The following is a 19,962-nucleotide window of genomic DNA, read 5'->3' as shown; positions in this document are numbered from 1 at the left end:
GTGGCAAATATTACAATCAGGCAGAGTTAATTAATTCATTCAGAAGATACTGTTTACTAGTGAGCTGTGGAAGAACTGAACTGGGTCCCATCAGCATATAAGAACTGTTGATTTCTGTTCTTAAGTCTGGACAAAATTCTTTACCTCATTTTTGATAGTAAATATTCCTGTGTAAGAATAGTATAGATATAAAACTTTAAAATTAAAACATTCTCTCACTTTCTTCTCATCCTTTTCATAGAGGAGAAGAACAATATGTAAAATATTAGTCTTGTTTTCTGAATTTAAAAAGGCACTTAGTGGTAAACTTGTTTAAAAAAATGTGCAGGTTAAAGTAGTAGAGGAAGAGAAAAGAAAAACAACTTTACACTTTTTAAACTTTTTTGAGGGCTTTGAGTGCTTGTATTCTCTTTTGACTGCTCTCTGTGGGGCAGTGTTTCCTAGTGAGAGCTTTGTAATTTAATAGTGTCTTCAGCCATGAGACCAATGGTATAAAGTTACTTCAAAAAGCATTTCTCCATCTAATAGAAGTCAGTTTGTCCATTTTTTAATAATTTAAGAGGTAGAATGTTTTATTTTCAAAGCAGAAGTGGGGTGAAGTATATGAACTGCCTTTTAAAAAATTTTTTTAAAGGAATCTTTAAAGGCTGACTTCATAGTCTTTGTTACTTCATCATAGTTGCTTATAAGTTATCTTGCATCACCTGTCCTTGGTCTTCAAAATTGCATTTAAGTTTATAGAGCAGAATGAAAACAAATGCAAAACTTGTATTTACTCTACTAAAATACTTGGAGTTGAATATTAAAAGAAATAAATTTTTCCTTGAGCATTTTTTCACATCTCATTTTTTTTCACTAGTAGAAAAAATGTGATATGTTATGAAATTACATTGTTCCCTTTTAAAGCAGACAAAAACAAAACAAAACAAACAAAAAAACCACAGCTATTTCCCCTTAGTAATAAATCTGTTTAACGTCAGCAATGTTCATATTCCATAGCATATAGGATATGCGTATTTAATTTTAGCAAACTATGAAAAAATGTGAATAGATAGCTACTCAGCCTTTGTAGTCAAAGCCTTATTTGGGTATTTGGGGTGGTGTTTTTTTTTTTTTGATTGTTTGTTTTGTTTTGTTTTTCCTTTAATGTGTGCATGTGGTCTTGCTCCTTAATCTGGTTTAAATTCTTAAACTAGTAGCTGAGGATTTCCATAGCACAGGAGCTCTTCAGTAGTGTAAAGGACCATTGGCAGTTAAAAACTGTTCTATTCTGTGTCAAATTTGTTGTAAATGGGTTTTATCTCTTAATTTAATCACTAATGATTAATGAAAGTAGGTCTGGTTTCATCTTTACTTTTCACTCTAAGATTTTTTTTGCGACGTAGCTATATAACTTATGATAAAGCTGAATTACACTGCAGTTCTAAGAAGATCAGGTAGTATACAAGAGGATTCAGAGCTGTTACTGATAGTTGCCTTCCAAATTCTGTAGCAGTATCTTTCGTTGACTGTCCTTTTTTATAGTCTGCAACTATCTTGTGTGCAGAAGGAGGTCCCTACAAACCATGAGAGTTCAGTCTTGGCTAATGAAACAGTTGAATAGGTATTGAAGAATCTGATGCATTATGAATTAATCTTCTAGAAGAGTTTGTAATCTGCTCTTTGTCAGTGGACAGTGTTCTCTGTTGCTAAAGAAATTATTGGAAAAGATCTGAAAAAGGCAGCAATAGTTCTTTCTAAATAGTTGTCTTTTTTATTCTTATATTATGATAAGATAAAAATAAAAAACAAGCAGGAAGAGAATGGTAAAGTAAGTTAAACAGAGTTTCAAGAACAATAGAAATAGTTTTAGGATTTGCAGGATATAAGTGAGTAATATATGGAATGATTTGTAAAGTTTTATCTAGAAAACAGAATGCTGGTGAATTTGTGAGTATGTTTAAAGAAATATTATGAAGAAACCAGAGGGTTTTTTCTTTCATTTTTGGCAGATGATCACTGTGAATGCTTCGTTGTTCCCCAGCTCTATTACTAATTCTTTGATAGCAGTTGGAAATGATGGTCTTCAAGAAAGAGACAGAATGGTTCGAGCATGTATAGCCATTATCTGTGAACTAGGTAAGATAACTGGAAGCTAATTAAGAAAACTTTACATGGTTGTCATCAGTTTTCTAAGGGATTCTCTTCTGTGAGTTCATATTAAATATCTTTTATTCAAATAATAAAGAGGATTTGTTTAATAACTAAGGAATCAGATGTTTGATGTTCTTAATTTCCATTGATGATTAGAGGACTGGAGCACCTGTCATATGAGGACAGTCTGAGAGAACTGGGCTTGTTTAGCCTGGGAAAGAGAAGACTGAGGGGAGACCTCATGAATGTGTATAAATATCTGAGGGGAGGGTGTCAAGAGGATGGAGCTGGTCTCTTTTCAGTTGTGCCCAGCGACAGGACAAGAGGCAATGGGCGCAAACTGAAGCACAGGAAGTTCCGGCTGAATGTGAGAGGGCATTTCTTTACTGTGAGGGTGACAGAGCACTGGGATAGGTTGCCCAGAAAGGCTGTGGAGTCTTCTTCTCTGGAGATATTCAAAACCCACCTGGATGCCATCCTGCGCAATGTGCTCTGGGTGATCCTGCTCAGCAGGGGGTTGGACTAGATGATCTTCAGAGGTCCCTTCCAACCTTGGCCATTCTGTGATTGTGTGTGATTTCATAGGTTTAGTCATTAGTTTAATATAAACCAAAATCACTTCAACTTAAAATGGAAATCTCTTAAGTAAAGTACCTGAAAATTTCAATTTTTGTGTTACCTTAAAAATGTTTCCTTGCTAAGGTTGATTTTTCTAAAATTAATGGATTGGAAGTAGTGAGAAATCCATGAAGTGTTATCAAATGTAACAGTGCTCAGAGAACTACAAAATACTTTCCTTAAAATTTTTTTACAATGAGTACTGTAGTTAGCTGGCTTCTGGAAATCAGTATTTGTGTCTATGTAAAAGTTACTTGGACAGTGATCTATACTAAATCCCTATACATGTGTGTGGGTGCTGATTTTTATATTTTCAGTTTTGTATCAATCAGTCCAAAATAACTTCAGCTTTTTCAAGATGCAGTCTTCCGTTTGTATTGGGCTTACATGACAAGGTTTTGGTAGCAGAGGGGCTGCAGGGGTGGCCTCTGTGAGAAGAGTTCAGAAGCTGTTCCATGTTAGATAAGAGCCAGTTCCAGATGGCTTCAAAAGTGACCCGCTGCTGGCCAGAGCCAAGCCAGCAAATGACATTGGTTGTGCCTCTGGGAGAACAGACTTAAGAAACGGAAAAACCTGCTGCGCAACAGCAGCTGGGAAAGCAAGGAGTGATAAACAGCCCTGCAGACACCAAGATCAGGGAAGAAGGAGGGGGAGGAGGCGCTCCAGGTGCCAGAGCAGAAGTTCCCCTGCAGCCCATGGAGAGGAGTCCCCACAGGGGCAGGCGATCAAGTGGGAGCTGCCACCCACAGGGGACCCATGTGAGAGCAGTCCATTCCTGAAGAATGGACCTCGTGGTACAGACCCATATTAGAGCAGTTCTTGAAGAGCTGCTGTCTGTGGGAAGCCCATGCAGGATCTTTTTGGGAAGGATGGCATCCCATGGGAAGGACCCCACGTTAGAGCAGGGGCAGAGAGTGACCATGAAGGAGAGGAAGAGATGAAGGGTCCCTGTCCTTATCTCAACCCTTGAGCCCTTTTCCATTGTATTTTCTCCCCCTCTTCCTTTGAGGAGGGGGAGTGAGAGAGCAGTGTGGTTGAGTTTAGCTAGTCAGCAGTGTGATACTACCATACTGTTTTAAAGAAATAAGTAATCTGTTAGTATTTTATATTCTAGAATAAATATTTTTATCCATGTCAGTCCAGTGATGTACAAAATATTTTTGTGGGGAAATCTAGGCTCTACTGTATGGAAACTTGGTTGGAAATAAGCTGGGAAATCAGCGCACCATGGTGACTGCCTGTTCAGAATGATAATTTGATGATAAATTAATCCAAAATATCATTTCATTGCTAATGTCAGTTCCATTAAAAGCTTTATTTGTTCCTCAGCAGTGTTCAGGAAGAAAAAGATAAGACACGCTTGCTGTTTAGTATGTATATTGGAAGTCTTGAAATATTTTCTTTCCTATCACTCATTGAAGTCACATATTTTTCTTCATTTAGCACTTCAGAATCCCGAGGTGGTGGCTCTTCAGGGTGGTTTAAATACCATCTTGAAAAATGTGATCGATTGTCATCTTAGCCGAATAAATGAGGCTCTGGTAACTACAGTTTTGCACCTCATTAATCATCCAAAGACCAGACAGTATGTGCGAGCAGATGTAGAATTAGAGGTGGGTTCAACTTTACTTATTTAGTAACAGAAATTAAACACTGTATTAGTAATAAAAATGTTTAATTTTCACTTCGGGTTTCACTCTGTTCATGCAAAATGTTTAAAACGTTTTAGGCCAAGACAATAATGATTTATAAAGAAGGAATAACATGACAAATTGGAGTGGGACTGATGAAAGGGCAAAACCCATTAACTGTATTCTCATGTGAAAGTAATGCATGTCTTTCTTTTTGTTTAGCGAATTCTAGCTCCTTACACAGATTTTCACTACAGACATAATCCAGACACAGCAGAAGGACAACTCAAGTAAGTGTTAGGGCTGGTACTTGTGCTGCCAGTTGTGTTCATGGTATTGTAATTAAACTGTTTTTCTTTCCAAAGTGGCAAAATAAAAGCAGTGAGCTATTACTAAACTATTTGAAGTTGAATACAATAGCTGGTTAGAATGCAACTTCCTAAAACATTGTTAGGAATTAAGATTTTAAAAGGGAAAACTAGGTTTACCTGTCTTTCCTTCCCCATTAGATTTCTTTCACTTTAAAAAAAAGTTTTCACAGTCATTATTTCTTACTTCAGGTATGAGTTTCTTTTTATCTTGCTTTAAACATCCACAATAGGGAGTTTATATTTGAGCTGGTTTTATGTTTGATGATTGTATGTTCAGGCTCAGAGGGTAGTAGTTAAGGCATTTTACTGTGCCTGGGGGCCAGTAACAAGTGGAGTACCACAGGGGTCTAGCTTGAAACCTGTCCTGAAACCATCTTCATCAGTAACCTGGAGGAGGGGATGGACTGCACTCTCATGAAGTTTACAGATGATAAACTGGGGGGGGAACAGCTGATAGAGTTAAGGACATCACTGACATCCAGAGAGACTTTAGTCTGGAAGAGTGGGCCAAAAGGAACCTGATGAAATTCAGCAAGGGCAGATGCAGAGTTCTGTGCCTGGGAGGAAACACAACGCAATGAAGTGGGCTGTGGGCCTGACTGGGCAGGGAGCAGTTCTGGTAAGACAGTGTGCCCAGGTGGCTAAGGTTGACAGTATGTTGGGCTATGCATAGCCAGCAGGTTGAGGGATGTGATTATTACTTGTTATTTAATAATATGCTATATTATTATAATATGCTATATTATTACTTGTTAAAATTCACGCAAACCACTGCATCCAGTTTTGAGCCTCCCAGCTCAAGATGGTCAGGGAGCTGGAGCACATCCTGTGAGGGGAAGCTTGGGGAACATCCTTTCTAATACCTATGAAGAGGTTATCAAGAAGATGTAGTCAGACCCTTCATGATGGTGCATGGTGTGAGGAAAAGAAACAGCAGAGAGAAATCGAAACGAGAAGTTCCAACTTGATATAAGGAAAAACAAATTTCTGTGAGGCTAGTCAAGTTGGAAAAGGCTGTCCCAGAGAAGTCCTGCAGCCTTCATCCTTGAAAGTTTTTGAGACTTGACCGGATAAAGCCCTGAGTATAACCTGTTCTGGTCTCATAGGTGACACCTTCTTTGTGCAATAGTTTAGATTAGAGACCTCCTGAGGTCACTTCCAACTTGACTTACACAATGTGTGTGTATGTTTTTGTTGTTTTTGTTGTTGTTTGGTTGGTTTTGTTTTTTAAACCATCAAATGGCAGTAGATGCTTAGGTCTGGGTAACTGAATCAGTGTCCAATTCCTTAGGCGGCTGCTGTAGTCTCGCTGTCAGTGGGGGCATCAAAGTGATTAATCTGATAGACCAAATATAGATATTTAGTTTGTGATCCTTCTGCCGTAGAAACTCCATTGGAAAATAAAAAGTAACAATGCTTAAAAATTCTAATCTTTGCCTGTGTGTGTACATATTGCTTAAATAATATATACACACAAATATATACTTATGTAAAAGATTTTTCTTAGTCTTGATTTTGTTCCCTATCCAAAATCTCAGTTAACTACTTATTACTTGCTATATTAATAACACTGTTTTACAGTAATTAACTGTGTATTGTGACATTTGTTGTTATATGACAGAGAGGACAGAGAAGCACGGTTCTTAGCTAGTAAAATGGGAATAGTCGCAGCATTTCGATCATGGGCAGGTAAGATTTCTTTGTTAGTTTGTTTTAAGTTGGATGACTGGCAAGGACATTTCAGTGTAAAGGAATTGTTTATTTAAGCCCAGAATCTGTCTCTCTTGGTCTATCTTCTATTGGTGTCTTCTTATAATAGTACTAAGATGTGTTTTGATATTGTCAAATTTGAGGACTTGTACGTGGTTTTTTTTGACTAACTCTACTGACAAGATGCAGCTTTTTCAGTATAGAATACCTTGTACCTTGTATAGAATACCTTGTATAGAATACAGTTGTACTTTGATGGTAGTGCTTGACATTTGATGGGTGAAGAGTTGTTGAAAATAGCTTCATATCATAAGAATTAGTCTTTGAGATTGTTCTGCCAATGTAAATAAGAAATCTATTTGTCTATACAAAGAATTTTCGACAGAATAGTTTCAGTAGCACCTGCTTTTATCAAGTGGTATAGTTGATAAATCCCAATATGGACATAGTTTTGGATTTTTCATGTAGAAGACATTTCTAAATCAAAAAAGTAGTTTTTTGCATTTTTCTAAATCCCTTCTCCGTAATATTATAATACCTAACATGGAGTTACTGCCTCAAGGACTGCTTGTTCTTTTAGTCAAGTCAATGTCTTGCAAATAAACTAAATCAGTTGATATGACCACCTAACAAAATTTTGGATAGGCTTTTTAAAGTCTATACTTAGGAAAGATTCAGATTATATAGAAAGCATTTTGATTTGCAAGACTATTTGCATTATTTTTAATGTTCTGAAAATATTCAGTAAGCTTAATTTAACATCCAGGTATCCTTTAAAAGTCTCGTGTTCTCACCTGATTGGGGAGGAAACTTGGAGAGTTTGTGACAACTTTGGAGGTTCTAAAAAGCAGTTTCTGTTAGGGATATTGCTACATTTTTCCCAATTCACACTTAGAACTAACGGCATAAGCCTGAAAAGTTCAAGTGACTGAAGAAACAGTTGTCTTGGAATACATTACTTGCTGTGGTACTTTTACTGTTACATGTTCTTTCTTTCTGTTTTGTTTTTTATATTATTTATGTTGGAAGCTAAGATCTTAAAAATGTTTTTGGTACAAAAATGTCCTCACAGTGTCAGTCTTCCCAAAGGGCATATAGCAAAAAAGTCTGAGGGTGTTTTGTTTTTGTTGGGTTTTTGTTTTGGCTTTTGGGGTGTTTTATTTATTTATTTATACCTGTCTGGACTTTCTGCTGTTGAAAAATTCTGGAGACGAGTGCTGCTTATCTGGGAAAAGATGATTAAAAACAGTGCACAGAGGATATCATTCCAAATATATTTAAACTTGCTGTTTAGAATTCACCTGAGATTAAAAAGGAACTAAATAGTTTGTTAGGTTAAGATAGTGCTCACAGTTCTGCCTATATCTTTCAGGTTTAAGATTAATTCTTTATTTACAATTTTGTCTTTTCTTTCTGAAGTTTCTTTGATGTAAATGTTTTTTGCAGATAACTTGAAAATACTGTTCACAGTGGAAAGGGCAAAAATATAGTTTTTATGTAGTCCATAGTTTTTAGTGAGGGAACAAGGTTTTGCAGTTAAATATACTGATTAAAATTGATTAGAAGATGACAATGTAAAGGTGGAAAATGTTAATCAGTAATTTTTATGATCTGTGCTTGCACACAAACTGGAAATCAAATTTAACATTGTCTAATATTTATTTTTTGGTGTTTGGTGAGGAAATATTACTATGTATTTAATGTTTTTTAGGTATTATCAGTCTGTGCAAACCTGGGAATTCTGGGATTCAGTCTCTTATTGGGGTACTCTGTATACCAAATATGGAAATACGGGTAGGTGGTAAATATTTAGTACAGAAACAGGAATAATATTGGATGTCTTAATTAACATATTCTCACAATTTTTTAATAATTTAGTGGTCTAAATACAGACCACTAGCCACCAATTACAAGACCACTAGCCTTGAGTTTACTTGACCCCCAACTTTGAGTCTATAATGCCATTATAAATTTCCTGTGTAATCTTAAGCAAGCTGCTTTCTTTTTCTGTGTCCATAAAGTGAGAATTGAGGTACATCCTGTATGTCTTTTAATTGCTACAAATAGAAAGTAGGCATTAGGAAAGGTACATCACTTGCATGGACTCACACTAGATCAATAGTACATAAATTAATTTTTGCTCTGGCCACAAGTAAAAGCAAATTCACAATAGCTGTAGTTAAGAGTTTAAAGCATTAAATTTGAGTTGAACAAAAATGTTTCTTCCCAATTACTGCCTAAACTAATAAGTTGATGGTCACAGCAGTAACTGTTGTAAAAAACTGTAATCCAAATAGCCTAAGATTCTATAGAATTCAAAGTGATAATATAGTTCTAAAGTGAGCGATCACCTTTTCTTCTCCAGATTCCTTTAGACTATGAAAATAAGCATGTTATCAAAAAAGAAACCCCCAAAGAGACACCAATTTTAGCACACTATAAAAATCTCAACTGCAGTGTTCTTTTTTTAATAGTGAACAAAAAGGCCATTTTTTGTGAATCTATAAAATTGCTGCCTTTTTTTTTTTTTTTTTGTAGCGAGGTCTGCTTGAGGTTCTCTATGATATATTTCGCCTTCCTCTCCCTGTTGTCACAGAAGAATTTATTGAGGCACTTCTCAGTGTAGGTAAGTATTTGGAATCAGTCCACGCAATAATTCTGTCTATTATACTCTTCTACAAATTTGAACCCTTTACTGTTTCCTCTGTGTTGCAAATTATGTCAATATCAACTGTTTCATCACAGAATTCATTGGGTATTCTGAAGTCCCGTTTAAAATCCTTTATCAACAATTAAGTGTTGATCAAGCTACTAGAAGTCTAACTTTCTTCTAACATCCTTACTATATCAGTTGTAAGTTTGATAGAAGAGCAGTAGTGGAACATAATGGAACATTTACACAAAAGACTGTATAATACTAGAAATTAGACTTCTTTGAAGTGTTAAAAGCATTAGCAGTGTATAAGTGCTGGTGAATGTCACAGAAAAGTTATTAGAATCATAGAATCACTTAGGTTGGAAAAGACTTCCAAGATCATCAAGTCCAACTGTTAACCAAGCACTGCCAAGTCCACCACTAAACCATGTCACTAAGCACCACACCTACATGTCTTCTGAATACCTCCAGGGATGGTGACTCAAAAACTTCCCTGAGCAGCCTGTTCCAATGTCTCACAACCCTTTCAGTGAAGAAATTTTTCCTAATATCCAACCTAAACCTCAATGGAAATGGCAACTTGAGGCCATTTCCTCTTGTCCTATTGCTTGTTGCTTGGGAGAAGAGACCAACCCCCACTCCACTACACCCCTCCTTTGAGTTTTAGGGAGTGATAAGGTCTCCCCTGAGCCTCCTTTTTTTCTAGGCTAAACAACCCCAGTTCCCTTAACTGCTTCTCAGAAGACTTCTAGACCCTTCACCAGTTTTGTTGCCCTTCTTTGGGATACGCTTCAGCACCTCAATGTCCTTCTTGTAGTGAGGGGCCCAAAACTGAACACAGTATTGGAGGTGCGGCCTCACCAGACCCAAGTACAGAGGGACAATCACTTCCTTAGTCCTGCTGGCCATGCTATTTATGATACAAGCCAGGATGCTGTTGGCCTTCTTGGCCACCTGGGCACGCTGCTGGCTCATATTCAGCTGTTTATCGACCAATACACCCAGGTATTTGGAACTTTCTACTGGGCAGCTTTCCAGCCACTATTCCCCCAAAAGTAGGAAAAGTGTCTTTTAAAAAAGTGTCTTTTTCTATATATTGTGTATGTGCTAATTATCCCCGCTGCACTTCAGCAGACTTACTTTTACTTGGGCAAATGCATGTGTTTTCATGTCTATATTTAGCAAAGTTAGTCTTTTATGTTTAGAATTATTCCTTTGTAAACCTTAAGAATATCCTCTGCTTTGTCTCACAAAAGTGTAAGTCTGAAAAGAGCAAGTCTCAGCCTTTAATGTTCCATCATTTTCCAAACTCTGGTTATAAATGTGTGTCATGGCCTTGACTATAAAAGTTTAATCCTTGTTCTGCACTTATAAATACTTCATTCTTTGTTATAAACTTGTAACTTTGCTATATACAGATGTGCATTTTAAAATTTTAGGTGTTACAAGGTTTTCTGTTAAACAAGTTTAATGTGTTTATGAATTGGAAATTTCATTATTTTGGTTGATGAAGTCTTTGTTCTAGCTTCAAAGTTACCATCACTTTGTGCAAGGGCGTGGATTAGATGACTTGTCGAAGATTCCTTCAGACATAAAATTTTCTGTAATTTAAAACCTGTTGGAATAGCTGTTGATAAGAACTATTATTTACCCACAACCATTAAAATAACACTATGAAATCCAGTGTTATAATTAACATTTTTGGGTGTTGGTTTTTGTGTGTGTGAGATTTTGTTTGTTTGTTTGTTTTAGATCCAAGCAGGTTTCAGGACTGCTGGAGACTTTCTGATGGCTTTGTAGCAGCTGAAGCTAAAACTATATTACCCTATAGAGCCAGATCAAGGTGGGCATTTCATGAACTCAGTCTAAACTGTTGTTTTTTGTTATTGATGACAAAATAATCGTTTTTCTCTTGCAGAAAAAATAGAAATGTACTTTCTAAACTGTTTGCTTTTTTTTTCTCCTTAGACCTGATCTCATGGATAATTATTTGGCTTTAGTGCTTTCAGCTTTTATTAACAATGGACTTCTAGAGGTAACTGATGACTTCAAGTATAAATAGATGCTTGTTACTTTTCTCCTATAAATATTAAAAATAAAATACATTACATTGTATACATCCTACATTAAGTGTTGTATTTTTTTTTAACTTTTTTGAAGGGTCTGGTTGAAGTAATCACAAGTAGTGATGACCATGTATCTGTTAGAGCAACTATTCTTTTAGGAGAACTTTTGCACATGGTAAGTAAGACTCATTGGAAATAGATATTTTCTAGCATAGCTTTGAATTTTTTAGGAACTTGGAGCATCTACTTTTCAACAAAATAATGGGTTGTTTTATATTATTCCATATGGCACTTTATATATGACAGCATGACTTGATAGGAAGGCAGTTAATCCCCATCTCTCAAACTCTCACCAGTTCTACTCCTTGCCTCAGTAACCAGTTGTATTTTTAACCTGGAGTCCTGCAAACTCACTCATCTGTTACTGTGTTTGCGAAAAGGATTACTTCTGTTTTTTGCTTTTCTTTGAGTGATGGGAGCAGTAGCAGCACAGAATCATAGAATGGTTTGGGTTGGAAGGGACCTTAAAGATCATCTAGTTCCAACCCCCCAGCCATGGGCAGGGACACCTCCCACTAGACCAGGTTGCTCAAAGCCCCATCCAACCTGGCCTTAAACACTTCCAGGGATGGGGCATCCACAACTTCTCTGGGCAAGCTGTTCCAATGCCTCGCCACCCTCATAGTAAATAATTTCTTCCTTATATATCATCTAAATCTACCCTCTTTTAGTTTAAAGCAATTACCCTTTGTGCTATTGCCACAATCCCTGTTAAAGAGTCCCTCCCCAGCTTTCCTCTAGGCCCCCTTAAAGTATTGGAAGGCTGCTATAAGGTCTCCTCAGAGCCTTCTCTTCTCCAGGCTGAACAACCCCCAACTCTCTCAGCCTGTCTTCATAGAAGAGGTGCTCCAGCCCCTTGATCATCTTTGTGGCCCTCCTCTGGACTCATTCTCATACTTCCATGTTCTTCTTGTGCTGGCGGCCTCAGAGCTGAACGCAGTACTCCAGGTGGGGTCTCACAAGAGCAGAACAGAGGGGGAGAATCACCTCCCTCGACCTGCTGGCCACACTGCTTTTGTTGCAGCCCAAGATATGTTTGGCTTTTCGGGCTGCAAGCACACCCAGCCTGTATTTGTGCTTGGGATTGCCCTGGCCCAGGTGCAGGACCTTGCCCTTGGCCTTGTTGAACCTCATGAGGTTCTCACAGGCCCACCTCTCAAGCCTGTCAAGGTCCCTCTGGATGGCTTCCCTTCCCTCCAGTGTGTCGACTGCACCACACAGCTTGCTTAGCTTTCTGTCTTGCAGACTAGGTAGATGAAGCTTTTGCATGTTCAGCTTGATGTGGCTGGAGCATTTCATATTACTCATTCAGGCAACTCACAACTTGCAGTGCACTTTCAGCATTGCTATAGGTATCCCTTGCATAGCACAGAGATGCTGAAGGCACCTTGCTTCTTGCCTCTTCACTCTCCTTAACTTACCTTTACAGTAGCTTCTCTTTTTCCTTTATTCTGCACCCTGACAAGATTAAAGTCTTTACCATTCCACACTGACAGGATTTATACTTACTTCAACAGATGGAGAGGAGAGGGAATTGTAAATTTATCCTACTGTAATTTTCTTGCTCGGGTTGTGCTAGCCTACTCCAGATGAAAACCAACCAACCAGAAAAACAAAACAAAACAAAAGAAAAAAACACAAACAAACCAGAACAACAAACAAAAACACATCCATGCTTGAAGAACAGAACTTAACCTATTTTTTTCTGGTATAGAGTTGATTTTTTTTTTCATATACACTCAAGTGCTACCTCACAGCCTGCTGAGGAGCTTAGAATTCTTCAGATTTTTTTTTTTATTTCTGATTTTATATATTTTAGTATTTATACACATGACATAAGGATGAGTGGTGCTTTGCATGTTTTTGCATGTTACCACTTCAAAAACCACCAATGTAAAAAATAAAAATTAGAAGGCTCTGAGTCCTAAAATTCTCTTTAAGTGTATTTCAGATTGATTAATTAGATAAAATATTCAAAATGGTATGTGTAATTATTGCTCTGACATTACGCAAAAGTTAATTTTGTTTTCATGCATTTGTGAAAGTCTTGTGAAAAGTGGTAGGTTCTTCAAAAGCTTATCCTTAAGAGATGGCTAAAAATGTTGTAATATGTTATTCTAACAAGTCGTCTTTTTTGTTGTTTAGGCAAACACAATCCTTCCTCATTCTCACAGCCATCACCTACACTGCTTACCAACTCTAATGAATATGGCAGCATCTTTTGACATCATGAAAGAGAAGAGACTGTAAGAATTCCAAGTTACACTTAAATGTTAAAATATGTCATTTTCCCCCTGCAGTTGAGTGAAAACCTACATTACAAATTTTCTGGTGGTTGAAACCACCTCTGTCTTTATTTAAAAACAAACACATGCATATAGAAATACTCTGTGACACTTACTAGGGAAAAAGTTTCCAGTGCATGATTCCAGAAGTGTGATATATTACAGTAATGTCCTGGTTTCAGGTAGGACAGAGTTAATTTTCCTCCTAGTAGCTGGCAGGGTGCTATGTTTTGCACAACAAGTAATAATTTAGAAATTGAGAAATTCAGAAAGAAAGCTTTGATAGTCGTTTTCAGGACAATTTTACATATATTGCAAGACTTTTTTCACATAATGTTTCTAAATGAACTATAAGACACTGTTTAACCAAGCAATGTCTAAGTCATGTTCTGTGTTTTTAACCTCTCTATTGTCTCACATTTCTTTTTTTGGTATTTTGATGCAATTAAATTTTCCAACCTAAGAATGCTTGTGCCATTTTTTTCTTGTTTTTGTTTATCTATTGCTAATTAAATAGTAATTGACCAAATCAGTGAATCATTGGTGTGAACAAAAGCAAAAATGTAAAATTGGTATGGGACTGTTTCTTAAACCCATTTTTTTCTGAAGGAAATGGTCATTGTAACAACAGTGCCTATGTTAAAACTTTCTGCTGCTTTTGTTTGGAGTTTGCAATGTTAATTTTTTCAATTCTTTTAATTTCCATATAAATAAAATAATTCATGAACAGAAATTTTGAATAATTTAGTACAACATAATGCAGTGGCATGTTGTTAAAGCATCATTAAGAACTGTTTGGCACTCATGGTATTCAAATGAGGCATATGTAGACTTGAAACAAATGTTTATAGAAGCTTTTTATTCCTCATTGAACTAGAAAATCCGAGCTCTGTATAGATATAAAAAGGAGGATAAGCCCTTGGGGTTGTGGGGGGCAGGGGGGAGAGACAATTTACAAGAAATACTTTGTTAGACAAAGTTGAAGCTAGCTCCCTCAATTCTCTACTGTAGAATTTTGTTCTACTGTGACATCTGGCAATACATTATCAAATTAAAACTTTGCAATATCTTCTGTGAAGTCTGAAAGAAACCACTAATTGCAGAGTAGAAGCAAAGGTATCAATAAGGCTCATTCTTCAGTACTACTAATTCTTAAAGATAATTTTCTTTATAATTTCAAAATGAGACTGAAGTGTATGGATGATGTATGAAAACTTATACCAAGAAAAGTTTTTTTTTTTTTTTTTTTTTTTTTTTTTTTTAAATTTGGCTTCAGAATTGTTGGTAAACTCTTTCCTGAGCTATGCTTATTTAACTCAGTATACAGCACTGGAGTTCTTTAGTTAGATAACAGATGTCAATTATTGATTATAGTATTTTTTCTATTAGACGAGCAAGTGCTGCGCTGAACTGCTTAAAATGCTTTCATGAGATGAAGAAAAGAGGGCCAAAACCTTACAGCCTCCATTTAGATCATATTATTCAGAAAGCAATCTCAACCCACCAAAAACGGGATCAATACCGTGTGCAGAAAGATATCTTTATTTTAAAGGTATTACCATTATTGATCTTTCAAAACTTAATTTGACTTTGTATTTTGGAGACTTAAATCCCACCACCTCCACCCAGCTTTACTTTCTGATTTAATTCTGAGTCATTTATCTAATTTTTGTATTTTTTTAATTTAATGTCTTCTAACTACTTGTGGATACCATATTGCGTTTTCTAGAACTTGAGTGAAATTACAATAATTTTAATGCTTTTTAGGCCCCATTGTGGTCTCCTGCTGTTAATTCTTAATACAGTACTGCAACTAGGCAATTTACTCTCAGATGCAAATTACTGCAGAGCATAGCCCTTTAAGTGATTGTTACATGAACAGTAAGTGTATCATGTGACAACACTGACAACAGTAATGCAAAGAAACTTAATGTAACTTTTCATCTCTGTGTTCCAGGATACAGAAGAAGCACTTGTAATGAATCTGCGAGACAGCCAGGTTCTCAGCCATAAAGAGAACCTTGAGTGGAATTGGAATTTGATAGGGACCATACTGAAGGTGAGCCTAAAAAGAGCATGACAGTATTCTTTTATGGAATTGTTTGAAAAAAACCATCTTTGTTTCACATGTGAGCTTTGACTTCTAATATTAATTCCATATTATATGCCATAATCTGTTCTATTTCAGAAAATTAGGATGTCATGGATTTAATCAGTACTGATAGTCTCTTTGTATACAACCCTTAAACTGCGTGCAAAAAAACCCTACAGTTAAATTCACAAATTTCTTAATAAGCCCATATTAAATCTTATACAACTTTATTTGTATAGAAATAGACTTTATAGAAGGTGATATAATGACGTCCAAGTTACTAATACTTTAGACTTCAGTCCAAACTACATAGGAATACTGCCTTGTTTCATAGCATTTTTTTTTCGTATAACGTGAACTGAAGGTTAAGGTTGGAGGTGGGTTATTGATCAAATTTAAGATGCTTAGACCAAGGCACATCTTAAAACTTCAGTAATACACAGTCTCGTTATATAATTTCTGAACTAATACCAATAGTCCCATAGCATCAAGTTTGTTACAAAATTAACACATCTTCGTAAAACACTTCATAACAGGAAATATCTCTAACAGGCAGGGCATTATCTTAAATAGTGCACAGCTTTTAAGGGTCTACTTCTTTTTTGAGCAGAAAACTTTCTTTAAGTAAGAAAACTTTGAGTAAGTACTCAGTATAGTTTTAGAGCCAAAATAACTCCTATCATTCTGTGTATCAAAGCCATCCTTCTAGTGTTATCCTCAAGTAATGTTTTCTTAAGGTCTTCTTTACTATGTTGTTATAAAGATGGTGAAAGTACAAAAAAGGATTCATAGTGACAGACATAATCAAGAATATACTTTAAAAATATATATTTGTGTGTTTTTTCAGGGACTGATAAACTTGAGAAAGCAAGAATCTGTCTGATATAAAGACCTAAATAGGTACATGACAGTAACTTTGCTCCACTAAATTTTACTTGTTTACAGGCTTTTTACTGTAATATTACTAAATTTATGTTAATCAGATATTTTTATCTTTGACTCAGTAATAAAGATATTATCAAGAAACTATTTTTCAGAATCTCACGTTTAATTAGTCTGTGTAGTACTTTGATAATGGAAATTTTATTCAGTTGACCACTAATATTTTTTCCCTGAAATTTAAAAGCAGAAAAGCTTCTAGGTCAAGCTGTCAATTTCCCTGCTATCTCAGACCTGCACTGCAGCATATTTTACAGTGTCATGTCAAACAGTTTTAAATGTCACAAAATTAGTGACTTCTGTCTTTCAGAATGAGAAGTTACTGTGTTTTCTGGTTAACTTCTAACCACTTCTGTTCCTGTTTACATTGTTTTTGTATAGTTTAATAGAACTGTCCGTCTTTGGTCACTGAATGAGCATGATTCCAGTGTTTGGACTTCATTATCTCATGTGGCTACACACCTCCCTCCTATCTCTGCAACAGCCTTATAGCTGTGGAGAGCATCAGAATTGCACAATGGTTAGGGTTTGAAGGGACCTCTGGAGGTCATCTGGTCCAACCCCTCTGCTCAAGCAGGGCCATGTAGAGCAGGACCATGTCCAGAAGGCTTTTAAAGATCTCACAGAATCACAGAATCGTCTAGGTTGGAAGAGACCTCCAAGATCACCTTGTCCAACCTCTGACCTAACACTAACAAGTCCTCCACTAAACCATATCACTAAGTTCAACATCTAAACGTCTCTTAAAGACCTCCAGGGATGGTGACTCAACCACTTCCCTGGGCAGCCCATTCCAATGCCTAACAACCCTTTCAGTAAAGAAGTTTTTCCTAATATCCAACCTAAACCTCCCCTGGCGCAACTTGAGCCCATTCCCCCTCGTCCTGTCACCAGGCACGTGGGAGAATAGACCAACCCCCACCTCGCTACAGCCTCCTTTAATGTACCTGTAGAGAGCGATAAGGTCGCCCCTGAGCCTCCTCTTCTCCAGGCTGAACAATCCCAGCTCCCTCAGCCGCTCCTCGTAAGACTTGTTCTCCAGACCCCTCACCAGCTTTGTCGCCCTTCTCTGGACTCTCTCGAGCACCTCTTGTAGTGAGGGGCCCAAAACTGAACACAGTACTCGAGGTGCGGCCTCACCAGAGCCGAGTACAGGGGGACAATCACTTCCCTAGACCTGCTGGCCACACTGCTTCTTATACAAGCCAGGATGCTGTTGGCCTTCTTGGCCACCTGAGCACACTGCTGGCTCATATTCAGCCGACTATCAACCAATACTCCCAGGTCCTTCTCTGCCAGGCAGCTTTCCAACCACTCATCTCCCAGCCTGTAGCTCTGCTTGGGGTTGTTGCGCCCCAAGTGCAGGACCCGGCACTTGGCCTTGTTGAATTTCATACAGTTGGCCTCAGCCCATCAGTCCAGCCTATCCAGATCCTCCTGCAGAGCCTTCCTACCCTTGAGCAGATCGACATGCACCTAACTTGGTGTCGTCTGCAAACTTACTGAGGGTGCACTCGATCCCCTCATCTCAAAGGAAGGAGACTCCACTACTGCTCTGGGCAACCTATTCCAGTGCTCTGTCACCCGTACAATAAAGAAGTGCTTCCTGATGTTCAAAGGGAGCCTCCTGTGTTCCAGTTTGTGCCCATTGCCTGGACACCACTGAAAAGAGCCTGGCTTGGTGGTCTTTGTACCCTCCCTTCACGTATTTATATACATTGATGAGAATCCCCTCTGAGCCTCCTCTTCTCCAGGCTGAACAGTCCCAGTTCTCTCATCCTCTACTCATAGGAGAGGTGCTCCAGTCCCTTGATCATCTTTGTAGCCCTCCGCTGGTCTCTTTCCAGTATGTTCATGTTTCTCTTATACTAGGGGGCCCAGAATTGGATGCAGTACTCCAGGTATGGCCTCACCAATGCTGAGTAGAGGGGAAGGATCATCTTTCTTGACCATCAGTACTTTGCCTAATTCAGCCAAGAATACCATTAGCCTTCTTAGCAGCATGGGCACATTGCTGACTCCTGTTTAACTTGGTGTTCACTAGGTCATTTTCCATAGAGCTGCTTTCCAGATGGGTGGTCCCCAACGTGTACTGGTGCCTGGAGTTGTTCCTCCCCAAGTGCAGGACTCTACACTTCTCCTTGTTGAATTTCATGAGATTCTTGTCAGCTTACCTCTCCAGCATGTCAAGGTCCCTCTGGATGGCTGCACAGCCCTCTGGTGAGTCAGGCACTCCCTCCAGTTTCATGTCACCCACAAATTTACTGAGGGTGCACTCTACCCCAACATCCAGATCATTAATGATGATGAACTGGACCCAGTTTTGACCCGTAGAGTACTCTGCTTGTTACTGGCCTCCAACTAGACTTTGCACCACTGACCACGACCCTCTGGGCCCAGCCGTTCAGCCAATTTCTAATCCACCTCGCTGGCTGCTCATCCAACCCATACTTCAACAGCTTCTCTATGAGGATCTTATGGGGGACAGTGTCAAAGGCCTTACTGAAGTCCAGGAAGACAATATCCATTTCTCCCCCTTCATCCATCAGGCCAGTGATTTCATTATAGAAGCTTATCAGGTTGGTCAGACATGACTTTCCCTTGGTAAATCCATGCTGACTACTGATGGTTTTCTTGCTGACTACTCCTGATGATTTTCTTGCATGCCTGGCAGTGTTTTCCAGAATGAGCTGTTCCATCACCTTCCCAGGGATCGAGGTGAGGCTGACCAGCCTGTAGTTCCCTGAGTCCTCCTTCTTGAAATTAGGAGTGACATTTGCTTTTCTTCAGTCTTTGGGCACTTCTCCCAGTTGCCACGATCAAGCAAAGATAATCGAGAGTGACCTTGCAATCACATCTGCCAGCTCCCCCAGCACTCGTGGGTGCATCCCATCAGGGCCCATGGACTTATGAATGTCCACCAAAGATGCATCTTCCTTGATCCAGCCTTTCAGCCTGGCCTCTGGGGCCTGGAATTCCTGAAGGCCAGTCTAGCTGTTAAAGACTGAGGCAAAGAAGGTGTTCAGTACCTTGGCCTTTTCACTGTCCTGGGTAACCAGGTCTCCTGTTTCCTTCTGGAGAGGACCCGCATTTTCCCTAGACTTCACTTTTATCACTGAGATATTTGTATAAATCCTTTTTGTTGACCTTAATGTTCTTAGTCAGATTCAATTCTATCTGGGCATTAGCTTTCCTAACTCAATCCCTGGCTGCTCAGATAATCACAGAATGGTTGAGATTGGAAGGGACCTCCAGAGATCATCTAGTTCAATCCCCCTGCTCAAGCAGTGTCACCTAGAGCATGTTACACAGGATTGCATCCAGGCAGGTTTTGAATATCTCCAAAGAAGGAGACTCTACAACCTCTCTGATAAGCCTGTTCCAGTGCTCTGTTACCCAAA

The 19,962-nt window shown here is 38.2% G+C and overlaps 1 protein-coding gene across 2 annotated transcripts in view; it reads left to right on the top strand.

Moving 5' to 3' along the window:
- LOC121062990 (rapamycin-insensitive companion of mTOR-like) overlaps positions 1 to 19,962 on the top strand; it is a 102,872-nt gene that overhangs the window by 2,444 nt on the left and 80,466 nt on the right. For both annotated transcript variants that reach the window (XM_040543304.1, XM_040543305.1), the window contains exons 3-14: positions 1,992 to 2,118; positions 4,195 to 4,364; positions 4,605 to 4,672; positions 6,375 to 6,442; positions 8,175 to 8,257; positions 9,002 to 9,089; positions 10,872 to 10,962; positions 11,088 to 11,154; positions 11,280 to 11,360; positions 13,391 to 13,491; positions 14,920 to 15,082; positions 15,488 to 15,589. In XM_040543304.1, the coding sequence (XP_040399238.1) occupies positions 1,992 to 2,118; positions 4,195 to 4,364; positions 4,605 to 4,672; positions 6,375 to 6,442; positions 8,175 to 8,257; positions 9,002 to 9,089; positions 10,872 to 10,962; positions 11,088 to 11,154; positions 11,280 to 11,360; positions 13,391 to 13,491; positions 14,920 to 15,082; positions 15,488 to 15,589 (1,209 nt within the window). The remainder of the gene's footprint in view (positions 1 to 1,991; positions 2,119 to 4,194; positions 4,365 to 4,604; positions 4,673 to 6,374; positions 6,443 to 8,174; positions 8,258 to 9,001; positions 9,090 to 10,871; positions 10,963 to 11,087; positions 11,155 to 11,279; positions 11,361 to 13,390; positions 13,492 to 14,919; positions 15,083 to 15,487; positions 15,590 to 19,962) is intronic.

This window comes from Cygnus olor (genome assembly GCF_009769625.2).
Source record: "Cygnus olor isolate bCygOlo1 chromosome W unlocalized genomic scaffold, bCygOlo1.pri.v2 SUPER_W6, whole genome shotgun sequence".
NCBI lineage: Eukaryota > Metazoa > Chordata > Aves > Anseriformes > Anatidae > Cygnus > Cygnus olor.
Note: the sequence above shows the minus strand (reverse complement) of the source record. Positions and strands in the feature narration are given on the sequence as shown.